The sequence below is a fragment of the Cydia pomonella genome, chromosome 1 (assembly GCF_033807575.1).
Source record: "Cydia pomonella isolate Wapato2018A chromosome 1, ilCydPomo1, whole genome shotgun sequence".
NCBI classification, from domain to species: domain Eukaryota; kingdom Metazoa; phylum Arthropoda; class Insecta; order Lepidoptera; family Tortricidae; genus Cydia; species Cydia pomonella.
Window position 1 is genome coordinate 24,259,233 of NC_084703.1, and position 20,741 is coordinate 24,279,973.

Sequence of the window (20,741 nt, forward strand, 5' to 3'; positions counted from 1 at the left end):
GCGCAAATTAGTTAGACAATTTGCCAATAGATGGCGTTGTAAACAATTATAATTAGTATAGATAGTTACTACTGATCAAAAGTATTTTGCCTTTACAGGAGATAATTAAAAGTTTGTACGGAACCCTCGGATCAGATCTCATGTAGAACCAAGCTTCTAACTATGCACGCCCCAAAGAGTTAGGAATAACAGGAGTCCCTATACATAGGTATCTATTTTCATACCTCTAGCCTCAAAACTTGCGGAAGTCTCATACAAATTTTCATCCCCTAGTTAAAGGTGTTGGGGGGTAAAAGTTCAATGTTTTAGGATTTGTTTGTTGTTTGTGTACTATCTGCGTGTTAGCTTAAATTTTAACTTTCTAGGACTCCCGGAAGTCCCCTAAGAATTTTCATGATCATCACTGACAAAATAGGTTTTTTTTAGATACTCATATCAATAAACTTTTAAGTATAAGAGCTATGCAATTGAAACTTTATACATGCAATAAGTTCACTATTGATATCATATCCCGAGAATTTTATTTATCTGGTATAATATAAAACCAAATTTAAAAAATTACGAAGCGCTTCGAGAAAAAATAGTTCGTGGCCTTCTCCTTCGCTTGGCTTGTCTTGGCGGGGACACTACCGTTCTCCCAGATTAAAGCATAATGAAGGCATTTTAGGCATATTTTTATATAATGACGCTAAGGCGTTTTAAGATTTAGAAACCTTTTCTAAGGGCTTTAAATGTTTTAATTATGCTTAAAATCTACTTTTACAGTACATATGGTGCTACTTTCCCGCAAACGTGCGGGAATGAGCACTTCCGCGCATGTCGAAACTTTAAAGAGCCATATGTACTGTAAAACGTACGATACACGTGCGAATAGTTAATTCAGAACTCGTGTCGATTTAAAACACGGCTTTCGTCAAGTCCAATTTTACGTTTTGAGGTAATAAACAGTGATGACCGAAACGTTAATGCAATTGACCATTAACCATTAGTGCCATTACCGTGACGGACGGTTACAGTTCGGTTCAATTTGTAATTGTTAATGGTCAACACTGATGAATAGCAGTAGCGTGGTAGTTTTCATACGAAAGTAACTAAAATGAACGTATGAATAATATATGACATTTACAACTCTGACAATTCTTTCGCCATTGTATGGGGGCTGTCAGTCTTCCTTATTTACTACTAGTACTGTACTTACTAGTTAGGTCATAAGTTCTGTCACAAAGGTTTAAACTGATAAAATGTAATAAAAATCTTTTATAAAAAATGCCTGATTTGATTTTAAAGCTTGTTTTATACTGATCAAAACTGATATAATTAGTTTAAAATTTAGATCGCTGCTTTATTTACTACTTGTTTACTTTGTGGTTGATGCGGGCTGGGTTTGAATAAAATAGGTAGGTACAATCGTTTACTTGTATGAACCTAATTTATTAGAACGTTATTTTATCACCAACATTTAGTTCTTCGACAAGTCTGTACTTTAGCTAATACCCTTAAAACTTGGGGTATTTTTCAGTGACACGCTAATTTTTGACTGCTATCCAACGGCAATACCAATTCACATGAGTCATATATTTTAAGAAAGTAAAAATAACCAGCATTTGGTTGATGCATGACTCAACCATGTAAAAAATAAAAATAAATAAATAGGGATCAAAATCACCTTGAACAGGTTTTGTTGCATGTTTTTTTAATAACATTTTCCGAATATTACATAGAATTATGCAGAACCGAGACAGAAAATTACATTAAATTATATTGTAAGTAATTCTGCATTAAAGAAGCTTTCAACCCATACATGGGTGAGAGTCGAATGGCGGGTGTACCTAAATAAAAATAAATGAAAAGCATACCATATGCTTTTCATTTATTTTTGTACCTAATTTGTACTATTTCGTACCTCCGTTAAACGTAGCCTATGGAAGCCTGCAAATCCAGAGGTGTTACATGCGTGTTACCGACCCTAACACACCGGACCTTCGTTGAGCTATGGCATTGTGTGATGAAATATACCAATAAACTAGTACTACTATTACTTTAAAGGAACATGCAAGAAATGTAATGAAGGTATAGGTGGAAAAGAAAAACCGAGGGAAGGTGAAACAAGTGGAAGGGAATGAAATTATATTAGATGTTAATGTATGTATGTGATATATGGTATATTTTGACGACCGGTCTATCCTAGTGGGTAGTGACCCTGCCTATGGTCCTGGGTTTGAATCCTGGTAAGGGCATTTATTTGATTTATGAACACAGATATTTGTTCCTAAGTCATGGATGTTTCTAATGTATTTAAGTATTTGTATATTATATATATCGTTGTCTGAGTATGTACCCACAACACAAGCCCTCTTGGCTTACCGTGAATGTCCCTATAATATTTATTAATTTATTTACATGAACTTTATTGGGTAAAAGTGAAAGTAAGGATGATATTTTAAAAGATGAAACCATAAAGTTCTTGAATTAAAACAAAAATAGTGGGGATCCGCTTAAGGGCAAATTTGGTATCGTGATCTGATTAGGATAAGATAAAGTAGAAGATATTTTTAAGCGAATAAAACGTAGTCTTTGTAGCTTCGTAGCCCCTTAGATTTTATTTTGCGTCAAAAAAATTCAGATCAAATTAGTCCCATTTATTTGTCTAGGGACTAGAAATGGAATAAAAAACTTTTAGGTTCTAGATTTCACGTTTCGAAATTATAAATAGCAGTAAAGCTCCAGTTTTCATATGCAAAAGAGGTAAAGCGTAAAACAGTAAATATACTCGTAGCTCATGCGTAGTCCCACAATAATAAGGCGCGGGGCGTTGTATGAAGGTTGTCATTCTTCTATATTAATTCTAATTACTCTTAGGTTCTGATGATAAAATCCAAGAGTTGAGCATGACGAAAGTAAAGCCCGATGTACCAATCTACGGGACTTATAGGTAGTTTACTGGCTCTCCCTGAGATTTGATCAGCGTTGCCAGCTAGATATTGCCATGCCATTTCATGCACAGGCAGCTTTGATACAGCGTAACCTCATTTTTTCTGTCTATGGTTTAAAAAGTCAAAACCGTCGAAACCTTAGTCAAAGTCACAATTCTATTTTATTTGGTGTTTTTGTTCAAACATTGCCCAAAATTAAAATTAATTGTAGCGATCAATTAAGTACCATTAGTTAAATTTATTAGCTCTACTAATTCAAGATGTTAGCTTTGGAATTGGATGCACTGTAAGATAATTTTTTTTTTATAAGTATAGCATTATTTAAGAAAATCGTTTCTTATTAACATAATTATGACTAATAATTGTTTTAAGTGCAGTAAATTCTGAGTTCTAGTAGTAATCGTTTTCCTCTTAAGATACAAATTACTTCATTAACTTTCGAAAGCCCGATCATGATTTTTTATTTAAGTAATAGTATCTACATGATCTACAGTATGTGCAAACACAGACGTTATTTTTTGTAAAATAGTTACGGAGCAACTAAACTAAATAACACGATGTCAGATACAGCTAACTAGTTGGTCGCGAAGCGGTGCTTAAACGTTGCTGGATGTTCCTTAATAATAATTATTAGAACTAATGCTCATATAGGTATATTCTTTATCAGTACCTATCCGGGTGAACAAAAAAATAAAGTAATACATAAATTAAATTACAGGGCCAAATTCAGTGAAACAAGCATTGCCGCTGAAGAGTCGGCGGCACGGTGGTACCCCATATCAAGTACCAGTATAAAATACTAATTTTTACTTACATACATTTGTGTAGAAAATCAATGGAATGATTTATATTAAGTCATGGATGTTTTCTATGTATTTAAGTATTTGTATATTATATATATCGTTGTCTGAGTACTCACAACTCAAGCCTTCTTGGCTTACCGTGGTACTGTCAATCTGTGTAAGAACGTTCCTATAATATTGATATTAATATTATTAATAAAATAAGTAACGTCGAAAATATGTCAATTTAGTTTTTATATAAATTGTATTAAACAGTATTCATTTTCAGGATTACATTCAAGAGAAAGTGTTCGAAATACTTTGTCTGATACTTCACCTGTGCGCTATAAGTAAGTCAACGCATATTTGTCATTAAAACTGAGAAAAAAAGAAGGAGTACGTAAGCATAGAGTATTCACATACAGTGAAGGAATTAAATTTCAGTACCATTTTGTAGTAGCTTTTCACAGTGACAATAGTATGAGGTCGCTAGCCACTTTCATATTGATTGCCTTTCTGACAAGGTACGAAATGCTTCGAAAATTAAGTTCTTTGACTGTTCATGTTCATTGCTACTCTTACCTACTAAATAACTCGGAGAGACTTTATACCTCCAAATCTTATTAGTATTAGTACTCTGACATTGGGGACCTTTTACATCGCCAGATTTCATGTATTTTTAACCATAGAGGCTATACATCTCTGTTGTATTGTAGTAATTATTTATTTTAAGATTATTATAATGTAATGTTTACCCAGGTATAAACTTCTACCCCATTTTAACCCCCCTTAGGAGGTGAGTATCAGGATGGCGGGTGTACATCAACAGATGGAGCTGCGGTGTACGCCAGGAGTTAGTGCGAGCAATGAGCCAAATGTGAGCCAAAATTGGAGCAATGTGCTCTCTAAACTCCACATATATTTAGGAAATAAATGACGCCCGCCATCCTGACGTCATAATCAAATTCAGAGAGCGGTTGAAGTAACATGGAATTGAATAAGTATAAATATATAGCCGCCTGCTTATTTGAAATAGCGATATCACATCTTCATTGCACGTAGTTCAGGCACACACAAAACATGCAGGCGCTTTAGAACTTAAATAAAACTTATATCAACTTTCATCCCCCTTTTAACCCCGTTAGGGTTTAGAAAGCTGCTGTAGACATTATAATTGCACCCTGGCGTGCAAATTTCTTCTTTCTAGCTTTTGTAGTTTCGGCTCTGCGCTGTTGAGTCAGTCAGTCCGGACACGTTTATATATGTATATACGTACGACTAAATCAATACAATGGAACTACTATAAGACGAAATCCTCGTTAACACTAAATAAAATGCTATTCCCTTCCCTTCAAAGCCCAAAAACTCCATGACTCGAAATATTTTACCTCATTAAGACGAATTAACCAACGATTCCCTTAACGCAACGGACCAGAATAACTATATATATATGTACATATTATAATAATATTATTCCTTCATTGCCCTCACGGCTAATTACTACAAATTTTACCTCTATAACTTGGAAACTAAAATTTAATATCTACAATTCGTAAAATAAACGTGATCCTTTGTCACCTCTATATCTCTGTATGCGGGTGTTTTCTATGTATTTCTTCTTCTTCTTCTTCTTTTCATCCTGTTACCCCCTGCTGGGGTGTAGGGCTCGAACCATTTTCTTCCACTGACTCCGGTCCTGGGCAGCTTGGGTAACCTCCTCCCACCCCATCCCCAATACACCCAACTCTTGCTCCACGGAACGGCGCCAAGTAGATTTAGGGCGACCATGTTTCCGTTTTTCGGGCATCTTCCAAGTCAGGGCCACCTTGGATAGGTGGCCCTGACTCCTGGTTCTATGTATTTAAGTATTTATAAAGATTTATATATTATGTATATCGTTGTCTAAGTAAAATTGTTTGAATCGGTTCTCATGATAAAGAATTATCCCTGAAAAACCAACATACATACAGATCGCGCAAATTAGTTAACTAATTTGCCCATAGATGGCGCTGTACACAAATATGCTTAGTATACTTCTGGTTGAAAGTGTTTCGTGATTATACGAGTAGGTACATGAGAAAATTGAAAGTTTGTACGGAACCCTCGGTGCACGAGGTAAAGCAACTCGCACTTGACCGGTTTTTTTTACTTACTGGGGCTGCAATTTTTGTGGTAAGTATTTTATAATCGATAGTAATACTGCAATATTCTACCGTCAGAAGCAGCGCTAGCACAAACCGTAAACCATAGATTACTTATAAACGTATAGTATGGTAAACCATTTCCGTTAGTAGAAAAAGGCGGCAAATTTGAAAAATGTAGGCGAAAATGATCGGTCTTCCATACAAAATTACAGTTTTGCGCTTTTTCCTACTGACGAAGTGGGTTTGCCTTGCCATTGCTGCTTTTTGACAAGTTTTCATAGATTATTTGTTACGAATAAATATGGCATTGATGCATCAAGGCGATTTGTTTTCAGTTTGTGCCAGTGGAGCCACCTACGCAGAGTTTATCCCTACTTTTCTTTCTGTGTAGGTAATTACATCGGTGGCATTCGATCACTTTCCAACATCCGTTGTCAATACTCCTTGCCAGTAAAATAAATTAGTACCTAGAATTGAAAATCCGCAATATGTCGAAGGCCTAATACAATCTTGTCAGGCTATAATTACCTAACCAATATGTTTGCAGATTTAGAGACTTCAGTTTGCTGACGAATGAATCCGTCTGTTTGGCTACAGGTGACTTATTCGTATTATTAATTTTACGTTATCTTTCCTTATTTAAAATGTATTTATTGGGCCAAATAGTTTAATAGGTATTAGATTTGGTAACTCGATACTGAATACCCGAAGCAAAACTTATATGGGGTCGTTTACTGTTTATTTTTAGAATGATGTACGAGTACAACCGGAACTTTATTAGTTTATTATCAGAGCCCGTACATGTCATGCCGTTGCAAGAAAAATTATGTCAAGTCATATAGAGTAGTCCAATTAGTTTAGTATTCTCGCAATTTTTTTTTTATTTATTTAGGTAAACAAACACTCACTAGAAGAAAGGCTTAAATATAAAGCATTTTAAACACTGTTTACAGTATGTGTGACCAACATCGTTCACCACTTATTAATTAGGTACAATTATTTATATTTTTCGGAGTTTTTTTTTTACAACACTGGAGCATTGGAGGCTCCGAGAGGCATTGACATTGATAAATTCATGAAGAAGATAAAATAATCTTTAACGCTTAACAGTTAACAGTGCATACAGTGTTACGTTAATATTGAATGGTTACTATTTTTTCGCTTCATATCAGTAGATGTTAAATTTAGTTGTTGTCTCTAAGTACATCTATTACAAGTTTTTATATAATAATAAATCATTTGTCAACCTCATTAGTTAACAGTACCCCTAGTGTAAATAAATTCGATTTCGAAACGTGACGTACGCGTTTGCGTTTAGTCTCATTTTGTATTGGATTTAGAAAGAGCGCGCCAAGCGGGACGTTTTAGAAACTCAAAATCCTATACAAAATGAGACTTAACGCAAACGCGTTCGTCACGTTATGATGTCGATCAAATTTACACTAGGGGTACTGATATAGATTCTTGACAATCAGTACAGAAACGTCTGACTTGCATCTTATTGTCACTCGACTAAATAATATTTATTAAATAATAATTATTTTTGTTTTTTAACAGTGTATTTTACGTAACAAGTGTTTATTTTTCTACGAGCCAATAGATAAGTTATCTAAATTTGTAGTGTTATAAAATAAACTCCTTGTATGTTAAATTACGTCATTTTTTCATCAACGGCATGAAATGTACGGGCCCTGTTTATTACTAAACAAGCGCTCTCCATCTGTTTCTATCTGGTCTGTCACATATATTTTAAAGCGTATATGTATACGTCTGGCCACATATATTTCAAAAGTGCAATTAGTAGTTATTTCATAACTGGTTCAAATTGATTCCTTTCAAGGAATGCCAGTAAAACCAAGAGTGATAATTGTTATAACTTTTATATTTTGTGCAGATTCTACTTCGAAAGATTACTTCCGATATAACAAGTCACACGGAACTCAGTTCAGTACTTCTTCAGTTCGGTAAGATGTCCAAAATGTTGGGACACAAACAGTTGGGACACAAACAAAAGTAGGGACAATAAGCTGCAGAGTTAAGTGACCCGATGAAAATAATCAAATTTGTATTCACAGGGGTCACTTAACTCCGCTGTACTTACTTATGGGGGTCCCACACTTACTGTCATATAACGTTATACATATATAACATCGTGTTGCAGGAACAATACGATACTATTGAGAGTGTATAATTCTTTATTATGTTGTACCACCACAGAAACTATTTGTGCGTTTTCATATTAATATTCACATTTTTCAATAAAATCCGCTTGCGAACAAATGAAATGTATTAATTTTGATCCCATCAAACGCAAAAAAAGTCAATCCATTAGCAAAAGATACATATCTTTGTCACATGTATTATTAAATTTACTTTCATACCTAACCTACTTAATCCAGGATGAATATGTTATGCTAGGGTCGGAGCCTCGCGTCATGAAGGGGAGGTTAAAGATACAAACACAAAATCTGAGGGTTTCGGAAACTACCCTCCGGCTGCCCCGGTCACGGTTCTCAAGCGGAATGTGAAGGTTAGTCGATACAACCTGATTTAGTCACGAGTATAATATATACCTATTAATATTTTTTATTCAGTACGAATGCAATGCTGCGCACATCGAGCATTTAATATCGTCAAGACTGTTTTATAAATAAATGTAGCTGCCAATACTGTTTTATCAGGAAATGCCGAGTTATTGAGCTAGAAAAAGTTTTATCATCTTTTCTTGTTACCTGCTCAAGCATTATTATTCTTATTTCATTTGCTGAGTAAGGCATATATTGGACTTGCTTATAGTTATAACTGTTATAAGTGACTTCACTTTAGGGATTACTTTACAGGGTGTTTGGACCAAATTCAAAGTAACCGCTGCAGGAGAGGACCAGATGTGGCTCACACAATTAGAACAGCCTTACCAAGCACCTTCAGCAAGTCATATTTTGAAACTTTTTCATTTGAGATTAATTTGAAACGTAGTACAGAGACTCGAGACTATTTTTAATCAACTTGATTCATTCCTTTTTTGATTGAAGTCTTATATTTATTATCGGTACGTTAAAATCGTTACGTTAGACGTCGATTCTGACCGTTTACAATTAAATATTTTTTTGTTTTTACGAATATCAAATTTATCGTTTAAGCTAGTTTATCAGAAAGCTGTCTGGACGGTAAAACCAATCATTCTCATGACCAGACTACGAACAAATTGGCATACGGAAATAAGGTCGTCAATAACTAAACAGTGGCACACAAAACACGCCTTCATTGATATACTTCGGAAAGCATATTTTATTGAATTAGAATTAGGGCTTGCAATTCGATTATTCGAATATTCGACCTGTTTTGATATTGGAATATTCGGCCGCTCAGTTGCCGAATATTCGCATATTTTTTATTACTCGAAAAAATCTATTACATTCGCTATAGTTACGGTTTCTGTGTGTTTTACCGGGTATTTTTTACGCAAATCCAAATGCGAAGGAAATAATTTTTATTGTTTTCCTCTCGATAGGCTCTCGTGAAATTACAGCTAAACCTAACTCGATTTCAAAGAATACAAAATAAAAAAAATATATGGTACTTTTACCGTGCGCAAATGATTTTTGTAGGATTGTAAGTATAGTCAGCATTAATAGTAACGGATGAAACAACGCGCCAAAAGTATCTGATATTCCGGGTAACTTTTCCAAATATAGATAAATCTCTAAAATTTACGTTCAAAAGTATCTTTTACAGTCCTAATTGTTCTACATATAAAGATATCACTTTTTGTTAAGTTTTTACAGAATGTAGATACATTTGAAACGTTGTTTGATCCGCTACTTTTGATGCTGACTGTACAAAGCAACGTTACATAAGTTTTAAGTTAAAGGGTCATTCTGTTTATTCAGTACAAGCGTACCTGTACCTGCCCGATTAACTTAACCATGCACCTTTGGTGACGAATAATATACCCAGTAGTCAGCCAACTTTTTCCCTTTAATATTCCAATATTATAACAGCCGTCCATCAGAAATCAAAAATTGCCAAAACAAATAAAGCCAACATAAATTCAAAATAATACACACATAAATAATTATATACATACAATCACACATATTTCGAATATTCGAAATCACCAGGAGGGGTAGGCAGAGTCCACGGATTTCCACTTGCTACTGTTTAGGGTGTCTAGACCTGGCCTTTCTTCAAGATTTCCCCGATTTGATCAAAGCAAGTCCGCCGAGGTCTACCCCTTCCAACTCCGTCCTACTTCTCCCTTATACACTCTCTTTATTAGCCTTCTTTCACTCACTTTTTCCTCGTGTTGAAACCATCTCAACATACCTTTTACAATTTTTGTCAGTACATCTTCGTTCAGTCCACACTTTTCCTTTATCACACTGTTCCTAATTATATCTTGTAATTTCACACCACACACACTTCTCAACGCTCTCATCTCCACTGCATCCACTTGGCTCTGATGCCTCTTCTGCCATATCCATCTTTCGCTACCATACATAAGTGTGGGCACTGGGCACCAACACCCCTCTATATTTTTTTAACTAACGAATTAACAAACAACGTTTACATATTTTTGACTGTTGTCACGTTCACATGTTTAAACTAAAATTATACAGTAAGAAACACAAATTTCTGTTCAGAACTTAGGATTTAACCTGTTTTATATCAGTCTAGACGATTTTATTATTTATGTTGCCGGCCGCTCGAAAAATCAGGCAGATCATGAATTTACTAGGCATATAAACGGGAAAATCATTGTCTCGTTCCCTGGGCGACTGAGTTCCGCCGGGCCTCCTATTTCTCGACAGTTTGCTTATCGAGCATCTGAAGCGACTTAACGAATCTATTGGTTTATTGGTTTAATGTGACTATCGTCAAAACATTACACAGAAACTTTACGTTCGGCCGCTGACATTTATATTATTAAACTCCGTGATCGGGCAATTTATAGTAATTATTTTAGTCTAATAAAATTTATCACCGCTTATTTATTAGTAATCAATGTAATCATAGGTAATTACACTAAGTTTGTCGTTAGAAATACAGTTAAGTGCAAAACTGTACCAGTAGCACCATAGTAAAATGTCGAGAAGTTGATGTCGATCAATGGTATATGTGTATTATAATAGATAACAGTATTCTATGAAATTTCCTACAAATCCGCCTAACAAATTAAAAATTAAATTAAAGTGTACCAATATAAATAGCTATAGGTACCTAGCTACAAAGTTTATTTATTTATTGTTTATTTATTAACTAACTTACACTAACAGATATACCAAGCATGTAAGTTACTATACACTGAACTTAGTTTAACAAGACAACACTATACGAAACAGATAAACTTTATAAATATAACAAATTATTGTATTACTACTATATACTATATAAATTACTAATAACGCTAATATTAGGACGGTGTAGTCGAGGGTATGGAGATCGACTCCAAATACCGAGTTGCTGTGGTTGTTAGTTCAGACTAAAACTCTGGTATAAGTACAAAACTATGTTCCTGATTCAAACAGCAGTTATCTCAAATTATAGAGGCTGGTTTCTTTAGTTTTGCTAGGTTCTTTATTTGGAGTTGCCATTATGGAAACTAATATTATTAGAAAAAATAAAAATGTCACATTTTCTAGAGTTAGAAGCGCTGGTGGCCTAGCGGTAAGAGCGTGCGACTTGCAATCCGGAGGTCGCGGGTTCAAACTTCAAACCTCGGCTTGTACGGTCACGTCTGCAAAGTCGCTTTTCGGTGAAGGAAAACATCGTGAGGAAACCGGACTAATCACAACAAGATCTAGTGTTACCCTCTGGGTTGGATGCGTGGAAGGTCAGATGCCAGTCGCTTTCGTAAAAACTTGTGCCTACGCCAAATCTTGGAATTAGTTGTCAAGCGGACCCCAGGCCCCATGAGCCGTGGCAATATGCCGAGACAACGCTAGGAAGAAGAAGACATTTTCTCTTTTCACCGTAAATGCCAAGTATAATTTCGAGGAGTATTGTTATGTCTTAATCATTTACAGATCGACATCAACTTCCATATTCCACTTGTAATGTAATACGTTACATGTTTAATAAAATAGACCTTAAAAGCTACTTACTTACCTAGTTAAAAATATATTTACAACTCTAAACTATATTACACACTAATATGTACAACAAATCTGTCTTAAAACTGTGTATTTAGGATTATAAAATCATCTTCACGCTGATTAATTGAATATGTCGCGCCATAGTTATTACATTCACAAGACATTTTCTCTTTTCTATAAATAAAAAAAAAACCACCGTAAATGCCAAGTATAATTTCGAGGAGTATTGTTATGTCTTAATCATTTACAGAACCCCTAGTGTAAATTTATTCGATAGCGAAACGTGACGTACGCGTTTGCATTAAGTCTTATTTTGTATGGGATGTAGAAACAGCGCGCCAAGCGGGACGTTTTGGAAACTCAAAATCCCATACAAAATTAGACTTAACGCAAACGCGTACGTCACGTTTCGCTATCGAATAAATGTACACTAGGGGTACAGATCGACATCAACTTCCATATTCCTCTAAGGTGTTAATATTGGGACAGTTTTGCACCTAACTGTAGGTACTATAACTAGATAACGTTCATAGACCTTAATAATTCCAGTCAGAAAAATGCAAATGTTATATGCTTACTTACTCGTATGACTTTCCTTTAATGTATTGTCACCTCATTGCAAGTAGATAGATTAGGTAGTTGGTATCGTAGGTCCCGAAGCGCAGAGGTTGTTATTTAACGATGTTCGGCCGTGTGGGTGTTGCAGGAGGACGCGAGCGGTGCCGCCGGGGCTCTTCGCGGCTCCCGCAGCTTCGTGCAACGACTCCTACGGGAACTAATTGCTTCCTTGCCATTGCTCCCTTCAGACGCTAATAACGTAAAGTGAGGCTCTTTTTCTCGTTATGCTGCTCATCTTAATAGCAAACTGTAGTAATTTAGACACGCGGAAACACGCTCAGTGGAACTGTAGGTAGTCTAAAAAGGGCATTTGTAAAGTTTATTACCTAACCAATATAATGGTTATTATATTGACTTGTGCAAGTCTTCTGCTAGAAGAGCTATCTTCAGATATATATTGTTTAATATTTTAATATTTGACCAAGCCTCCCTACTCCTATAAGAACCACAAAAAAGTCTCCCTTATGTTATTCTAATGGAATATGATAAAAAGTAATGTAAAGTATATAAAAATACCCTAAAGGCCGTTGCCGGATAAGGGAACATCTTGTGCCTTAGTAGCTTCTCAGCCTGATTTTTTTCTGATGATATGCCACGTCATTAGTAAGTGCCATACTAAACATCAGCATTCGCCTTTCCTCATTTTTAAATAAAAATGTATAATTAAAAAATGATTTTCATTAATATTTCCGTTGCAATGGAACGAATTCTTTCGTGCTTTACTTACACGTGTGGTACGCTGAATTGAGACCCGCAATATGTCAATATATACAGGTTAACACTTCATATAAAAAAGAAAAATACATGCATTATTATTTAAAAATCAAAAAACTTCTATAATGAGCTGTAACATAATTATATTTAATCCAAGCTTTTGTCAATGGTCCATCATGAAGAATATTCTTTAATTAAAAATGAAAAATGTTTGTAAGTCCCCTTGTGTATCAATACTGGCCTGTTGCATAATACCGTTTCTGTAATTATAATTTGTGGCTTTCTATCAGAGATGGGACCTAATGCGTATTAGACAGACTTAATTATGTGAGTCTGAAAAACTGAGTCGAATTTCAAAGCAGAGGACAGGAGGAAATAGAATTTGTTTAACCTTTTTGAAGCTTATTATGTTTACCGTTCTCTTTGTTCTGGCACGACCTTGAAGCATATCTGGATCTAGAAATTAAAAACGTGTATTCAATTTTGCATTGCGCTAGGTTTCGGAGATTTTAGATTATTAATAATGAATAATGATTATAATAATTTGTAAATCTTAGATTAAACTTAATATTAGGTATATGATTATAATGCACGGTTTATTGTTCTAAACTTTTTATATACTATACTTAGTTATAGTACCTAGTTAATAAGGAAAGTTTGCATGCTCCATTAAGTAAAATGTACAAACTTAAAATTACCTACAGTCCTACTATGTTTACCACTACATTTTGCAAATAAATATATCTATATCTTTATTATAATAGAATAAATAATTTCTAACACTCAAACACGATTAGACATAATATACCATCTTTTTTTTTTTCAGGAAAGCTAAGACAGTCAGGCCTGTAAAAAAAAACAGGCATATTTCTGGCAGCCGCTCGCTGAGCTCACCTCCCTCACGCCGCAGCTTTTCTGTGCAAACACTCACGTAAGCTATTCTCCGATTTAGGAGGATTTGCGCAGGCACATTTTCATACTAAAGTTTTTGCAGTGGTTGGGAAACCTTCTCATATTATTGTGAAGTTTCATATATACTGTTGTTAATCATGGTGTTTCAATTGCGCCAACGCTAATCATAGATATGAAAATGGGAGACGGGTTCTATATTAAATATGTAGATACCAAATTTGATAACTTATGATAAATTGCAAGACTATACCTAAAAGAAAAAGTACTTATGTCGACCAAGAAGTACCTGAAATATGTTGATGTCCTGATGGTACAGTCACGTCTGAAAATATCGGTACGAAAAATGTGCCAAAAATACATTGCCTTAATATATGGGCAATAACGTCGTGTATACATATATTTTAGCACTTTTATCGTATCGATATTTTCAGACGTGACCGTACAATAAACCTGTTTCCGTAAAAACCCGTTTTTAGTAAAACCGATATTTCACTAGTTAAGACATCCATTTTGTCTCACAATCGCTCATTTTCATATTTATAATTTATCTTGATATACTTTAAATATTGTGTCTCACCTATTCCGAACATGCACCTCACGCTCTATAACTGCTATAAGAGCGTAAAGTTCACGTGACTGACTCTGCAAGTAGGTATGTTTTAAAGTGTACCCCAAGGCATGTAAGCGGCAGCTTTCATCCTTAAGCATCGCTTTTAACTAGGCATATGTCGGCTCTCAGTCCGGACAAGTGGCGGACTCGTAGAGTGCTTTCAAAGAATTGTGAGCTGGTTGCATTTTTAAAGTGAGCGTTTGCTAATACTAACCGACCCATTTATAAAATGCATAGACATTTTTTGTATAATACAGATTTTGAGTTAAATAAAGAAAAGTATAATATAGCTATGAACATTGACATATTAAAAGACCCAACTCAAAAGAAACATATCAAAATATATGATACAAACCAGTTAATTATACTATATCAATGGTTACGAATATTTAATAAAATGCTGATGCAGCAAAAGCTCAGCTTCTGTCTATCAATCAATATAAAATTAAGCTATTTGCTAAACAGGCTTGCTTACGTGTGACCTGCTTTCTATCGGTCATAAAGAAAGTTCTTTGAACGTTTTCGAAAATATTAAGTTGTCATCAATAAAATTCACCGCAAAATCAGAAAGTTTATGTTTTCTTATGATATTGCTCAATATTATTTGAAAAATAGCCGTACTTCGGCAATTTTTTAACCTACCGAATGCGGTCTAATATTAAAACGAAATCTTGACATTTTAGTAAATATGATCTCTATTTAACTGTGCTCAACGGCACTGCATCGTGCCCAGGCTGCACAGCACACTTATAATAAGATCCATCAAAACAAAATCCACTTACAAACCACCCTATTCAGAAAATAGCCATTGTTTCCCTGTAATTAGGGATGTAGGCGATTATTATCTGTTTTAATATACCGTTTTTAGGGTTCCGTAGCCAAATGACAAAAAACGGAACCCTTATAGATTCGTCATGTCCGTCTGTCTGTCCGATTCTGTCACAGCCACTTTTTTCCGAAACTATAAGAGCTGTACTGTTCAAACTTAGTAAGTGGATGTATTCTATGAACCGCATTAAGATTTTCACACAAAAATAGAAAAAAAAAAATTTTGGGGGTTCCCCATACTTAGAACTGAAACTCAAAAAATCTTTTTTCATCAAACCCATACGTGTGGGGTATCTATGGATAGGTCTTCAAAAATGATAATGAGGTTTCTAATATCATTTTTTTCTAAAATAAAAAGTTTGCGCGTGAGACACTTCCAAAGTGGTAAAATGTGTGTCCCCCCCCCCTGTAACTTCTAAAATAACAGAATGAAAAATCTAAAAAAAATATATGATATACATTGCCATGTAAACTTCCACCGAAAATTGGTTTGAACGAGATCTAGTGAGTAGTTTTTTTTTTAATACGTCATGAAATAAAAAAAATTTTTTTTTTTCAACATACCCATACATGTGGGGTATCTATGGATAGGTCTTCAAAAATGATATTAAGGTTTCTAATATCATTTTTTCTAAACTGAATAGTTTGCGCGAGAGAACCTTCCAAAGTGAAAAAAAGTGTGTCCCCCCCCCCCGTAACTTCTAAAATAACAGAATGAAAAATCTAAAAAAAAATATATGATATACATTACGATGCAAACTTTTAACGAAAATTGGTTTGAACGAGATCTAGTGAGTTGTTTTTTTAATACGTCATAAAATTAAAAAAAAATTTTTTTTCGTCAAACCCATTCGTGTGGGGTATCTATGGATAGGTCTTCAAAAATGATATTTAGGTTCCTAATATAATTTTTTTCTAAAGTGAATAGTTTGCGCGAGAGACACTACCAAAGTGGTAAAATGTGTGTCCAAAGTGGTAAAATGTTGAACGAGATCTAGTAGTTTAAGTAGTTTTTTTTAATACGTCATAAAGGAACCCTTCTTGGGCGAGTCCGACTCGCACTTGGCCGCTTTTTTTGTATTAATTTTTTACGATTCAATTTTAATAAGTTACATTTTATTTGTTTTTTCTCGTAGGTGATATGTATGTGTCACAAGCAAAATTATTTTCTGCTTTTTCGCTTCGCTCGTTGCAATATAATAATATCCCCGTAAATACATTTGTCCCTTATTGTTCCCTTTGGCGATGCGTTCCTTAAAATTATAAATCTCGACCTAGGGCTCTAATGTACGTCCGAAATACAGCCGAAGTCATTGACATATATCTAAAGAATCAGGTTTCAATAATTTTTAACTCATCTACTAAATGGGACATGGGACCCAAAACTTTGAGGCTCTAGGTGCTTAAATTATTCATTTAAGCGTTGCACCAAAGTCAGATTCTTTAGAGTAGGTAGGTTGTATCAGTTTTTGTCAAAAGTCTATTTTCGGAGAGTTTTGCAAGTTTTTACTAAGCTTTATAAATAATAAATATCATAGGACATTATTACACAAATTGACCAACTCTCACAGTAACCTCAATAGGCTTGTGTTGTGTGTATTTAGAAAACGATATATATAATATTTACATATTTATTAATACTTAAATACATATGAAACACCCATAGGAACAAATATCCATGCTCATCACATGATTTGAACCCGGGACCATCGGCTTCATAGGCAGGGTCACTAGTCATTAGGCTAGGCAGGTCGTCGACCAGACTGTTCGCCTAAACTGCTCGTAACTAGGAAAGTAGAATTGACAAAGTGAGACAAAACTATTTATTATTTTATCTTTTTATATGTGTGAGATTAGAACGTGGTTAGAACAAAAGTAATTAGAATTAGCTTTTTAACTATTTAGTAAAAATATAAAATTAAACTATTTATTATTTTCCTTTATTACTTGAATAGTAGTTTTCCTATTATAAAGTGCGTTTAATTTTGTTATAGATCTACGGGCTTTCAACACGAGTCTTCATTGTGCGAAACTAGACCCACTAAACATGATAGTAATAATAGTAAGTCTCGAGAATTTTCTTCATCAAAAATCATTATAAATATAAACTACTGCTATTAGGTACAGTAGGATTAAAATTAAATTTATTTACATTGAGAATTCGATATTACTGCGGCACTAATGCACTATTGGCGTTGGAGCTATATTCAGATATTTTTATTATATGATTTTTATTTATTTATGTGATTCACATCTTGTAAGCTATAATTGAACTTCTTTCCGGTGTTCGATTGAGCCAAAATGTTGATGAAAATACAATAATACGCAGGTAAAGATGCCGGCAAACTTCTTGATCATGTGACATTGCCTTTAGGTTCGTTTAATTCTATCATTATTCGCGCGACAGAGATGGAAATACAGCCCAAAGTTACACTGTTGTTGTTACAATGTTTATACTGTATTTCCATCTCTGACGCGCAAATAATGATAGGATTAAATAAACTTATAGGCAAGGTCACATGTTCAAGAAGTATGCCGGCACCTATATAAATAGGAAAGGTTGCCAAAAATATATACATGTAGGGTAACAGTTTTGTTTTCTTATGTCTAGTGATACAGGGTGTCTGGAAGAGACAGAACTTATGAACAAAAGTTTTAGAAAATAGACTAATAGGTGTATGTAATATAATGATGTGTATCGGGTAGTATATTGGATGTAGAAGGAAAGGGCGGCGTGGAACCAGGCTGGGCGGGCGGCGCGCGCGCGCTGCGCGACGCGCACGTGCGGCTCGTGCTGCGGCAGCTGCGGCACGTCGAGCGGCTCAACCGCGCGCTCGACCGCCGTGCCTGCTAAGACTAATTTAAGGTACCTAGATATAGATTTAGGACTTCAAAAAAAATCTACATCTTGTTGTTTTTACTTCATAGATCACAATTCATGCCTCAAAGGAGCATAAAATATATTTTTACTGTAAATGCATCCTATGTGACACAGTTACCTACGTTTGTAGCAAAAATCTTAAGTTTTACTGTCCGTATTTTTTTTCCGTTAATTTCAAGGGAGGATTCCTGAGCTTAAATGAAGTAACTGTCTCAAAAACACCGGTTTTCTAATTAACTCCACTTCGGAAGCTATAAGGCCCCTACGAGCGTATACACATGCCTTTGGGTCTGTTTACATATTGATTAGTATTTAGTGCGAGTTTATTCATTTGCTACTAAACGTAACTATCTCGGACGATTGATGTTCGAAATGTCATTGATATGTCACAGTTTTCAATTGTTTGGTTGAATTAAATGTAATACTTGTGTCACAGATACAACATTGCATTGCATTGCATTGCAATACACTAATTGCATTGTTGTCGTGTTGCATAGAACATTTAAATACTTTTTATAATTTTATTTATTTATTTAAGTATGCGATTTAGTTTACTTAAACGTACGCATACCTCGGAGTTATCGGAATTCAATAAAAACACGGTGTATATTTACTCATATGCTGACAATTTACGTGGGGTATATTTATAATGAATAAATTCACAACCCGGCCTTATACTATTCGTGCAGTTGTCATAACCCAAATCCAACTCCGTCTTGTAAGAGTCGGGAGCCGTTCTCCGTTAGTTTAAAATTATATGAATATGGCCTGACGGTCCCGTACTTTCGGAGTGGCTCTAATACTCGAATTTGATGGATTCACCTTATGTACACGATAAATATATTATTTCTAAGCCCAAGGCCTTGTTATAATACAATCGAGATCAAGTAAAATGGGTATTAAAAAGTGATCAGGTGAAGTTGTAAATAATCAATTTTCTCATGATGTAAATAACACTTTATTGTATATTTGCATGTACTCGTATATAGGTACAGCAAATAAATTATTTGTCCTTGACTTTGGTCTTACGAAAAAGTTTATTTAAAGTATAAAACTTAGAGACCTACATTAGCACTAATTGTAAGCTAGGCAACGAATTCTAAAAAAAGTTATAGAGCCTCTCTATGCCTTCTTCTTGCTTCGCCTATAAACCTAGAACATAAATGATGTTTGGTGTAAAGTTTTAATGGAAAGTTAGTACTTGGTCTTGAAAAATTTATAAAAAAAATATCGTGTTTGTCGGGGTCAGGGCAAGGGACTGCTTCGAGGTTCCAACGTTCTGCATCGGCCGACATTCCCGAGCCATCCGTCAACCACGCAACGACGGAGGGCAGCCCTGTCGACCAGCCTACCCTTGCCTGGCAAGACAAATCAGCTGAAGACGGACGTTCAAACCTGAGCCACGCTTACTCTTCTTCACACATATATTTATGTTCATTATTTTCGATGCATGGCCTTGATGTCTAGTACATAAATCTAATAATGTGTTCGTAGCAATTACTATTTTTTTATACATGTTTATTTTCTTGTTTATTATACGTTTGCTTTACCTGATACATGTCTCTTCGCATTTACTTTATGCTTTGTAATTGGGTTATTGTTAATTGACAGTCAGAAATTAAGCTATGACCTTATTGCCCGGGAACACACCATATTTTTATCCATTTTCTGTTTTATTTGTCAATATAAGACCCTTATAAGTTATATTACATCTATTTTGCGGTTTTATCCAAATTGGCGACCACATCTTAGGGCGATTTTAGACTAGCGTTTTATACGAGAGTACGCTTACGCGCGTGTAAGCTCGTATAGACCCAATGTAGAGAAAAATAACGGGCGTATAAGCTCATAAAAACCAAAAATAGGGAAATGTAACGAGCGAGTAAGCTTGTTCCGCTGAAATACGCTAGTCAGAAACCGCCCTTAGGGTCTCGTAGGCTCATTTCCCCCAAAGAGATAAAATGTACAAAAGTATGGAAATCAATTCTTGTTAGAATAGACCCCTCCACCCCTTACCTCGATCTAATAGCTAAAATGTTGGTATTAAATATATTAACATATTTAATAACAACATTTTAGCTACCAGGTTATGATAAGATTTAGTTATGAAAATTTTTATAGTTAGGCTTACTTGTTAACCGAGGCTGTTGGTAAGAAGTTAAATAAATATCATTGTTAATTATTACGGACCAGTTGCAAAGGCTTTGCTGCGTCCGATTGATTA

The 20,741-nt window shown here is 34.8% G+C and overlaps 1 protein-coding gene across 6 annotated transcripts; it reads left to right on the forward strand.

The window, feature by feature from the left end:
* Positions 1-2,618: 2,618 nt before the first annotated feature.
* On the forward strand, positions 2,619-20,181 carry LOC133518388 (uncharacterized). Of its 6 annotated transcripts, none has more exons than XM_061852080.1 (12): positions 2,619-2,745; positions 3,652-3,722; positions 4,005-4,065; positions 6,407-6,456; positions 7,754-7,823; positions 8,278-8,389; positions 8,700-8,786; positions 12,661-12,776; positions 14,113-14,217; positions 17,631-17,698; positions 18,357-18,502; positions 19,767-20,181. In XM_061852080.1, exons 1-11 carry the CDS (start codon positions 2,735-2,737, stop codon positions 18,488-18,490), a joined length of 885 nt encoding a protein of 294 aa, XP_061708064.1. In that variant the 5' UTR covers positions 2,619-2,734; the 3' UTR covers positions 18,491-18,502; positions 19,767-20,181. The 6 variants fall into 6 exon arrangements, with proteins under 6 accessions (XP_061708064.1, XP_061708071.1, XP_061708087.1 ...); XM_061852087.1 differs by having other exon boundaries at positions 3,652-3,716; XM_061852066.1 differs by lacking the exon at positions 2,619-2,745 and adding an exon at positions 2,877-3,219.
* Positions 20,182-20,741: the final 560 nt, after the last annotated feature.

What these genes read in the sequence shown, in the direction of transcription:
- LOC133518388 (XM_061852066.1), top strand. Translation starts at nt 3,194, where the DNA reads ATGTTAGCTTTGGAATTGGATGCACT. An exon ending in TTCAGTACTTCTTCAGTTCG is followed by an intron (nt 7,824 to 8,277) that starts GTAAGATGTCCA and finishes ATGTTATGCTAG; the next exon opens with GGTCGGAGCCTCGCGTCATG. An exon ending in AGCCTTACCAAGCACCTTCA is followed by an intron (nt 8,787 to 12,660) that starts GCAAGTCATATT and finishes TGGGTGTTGCAG; the next exon opens with GAGGACGCGAGCGGTGCCGC.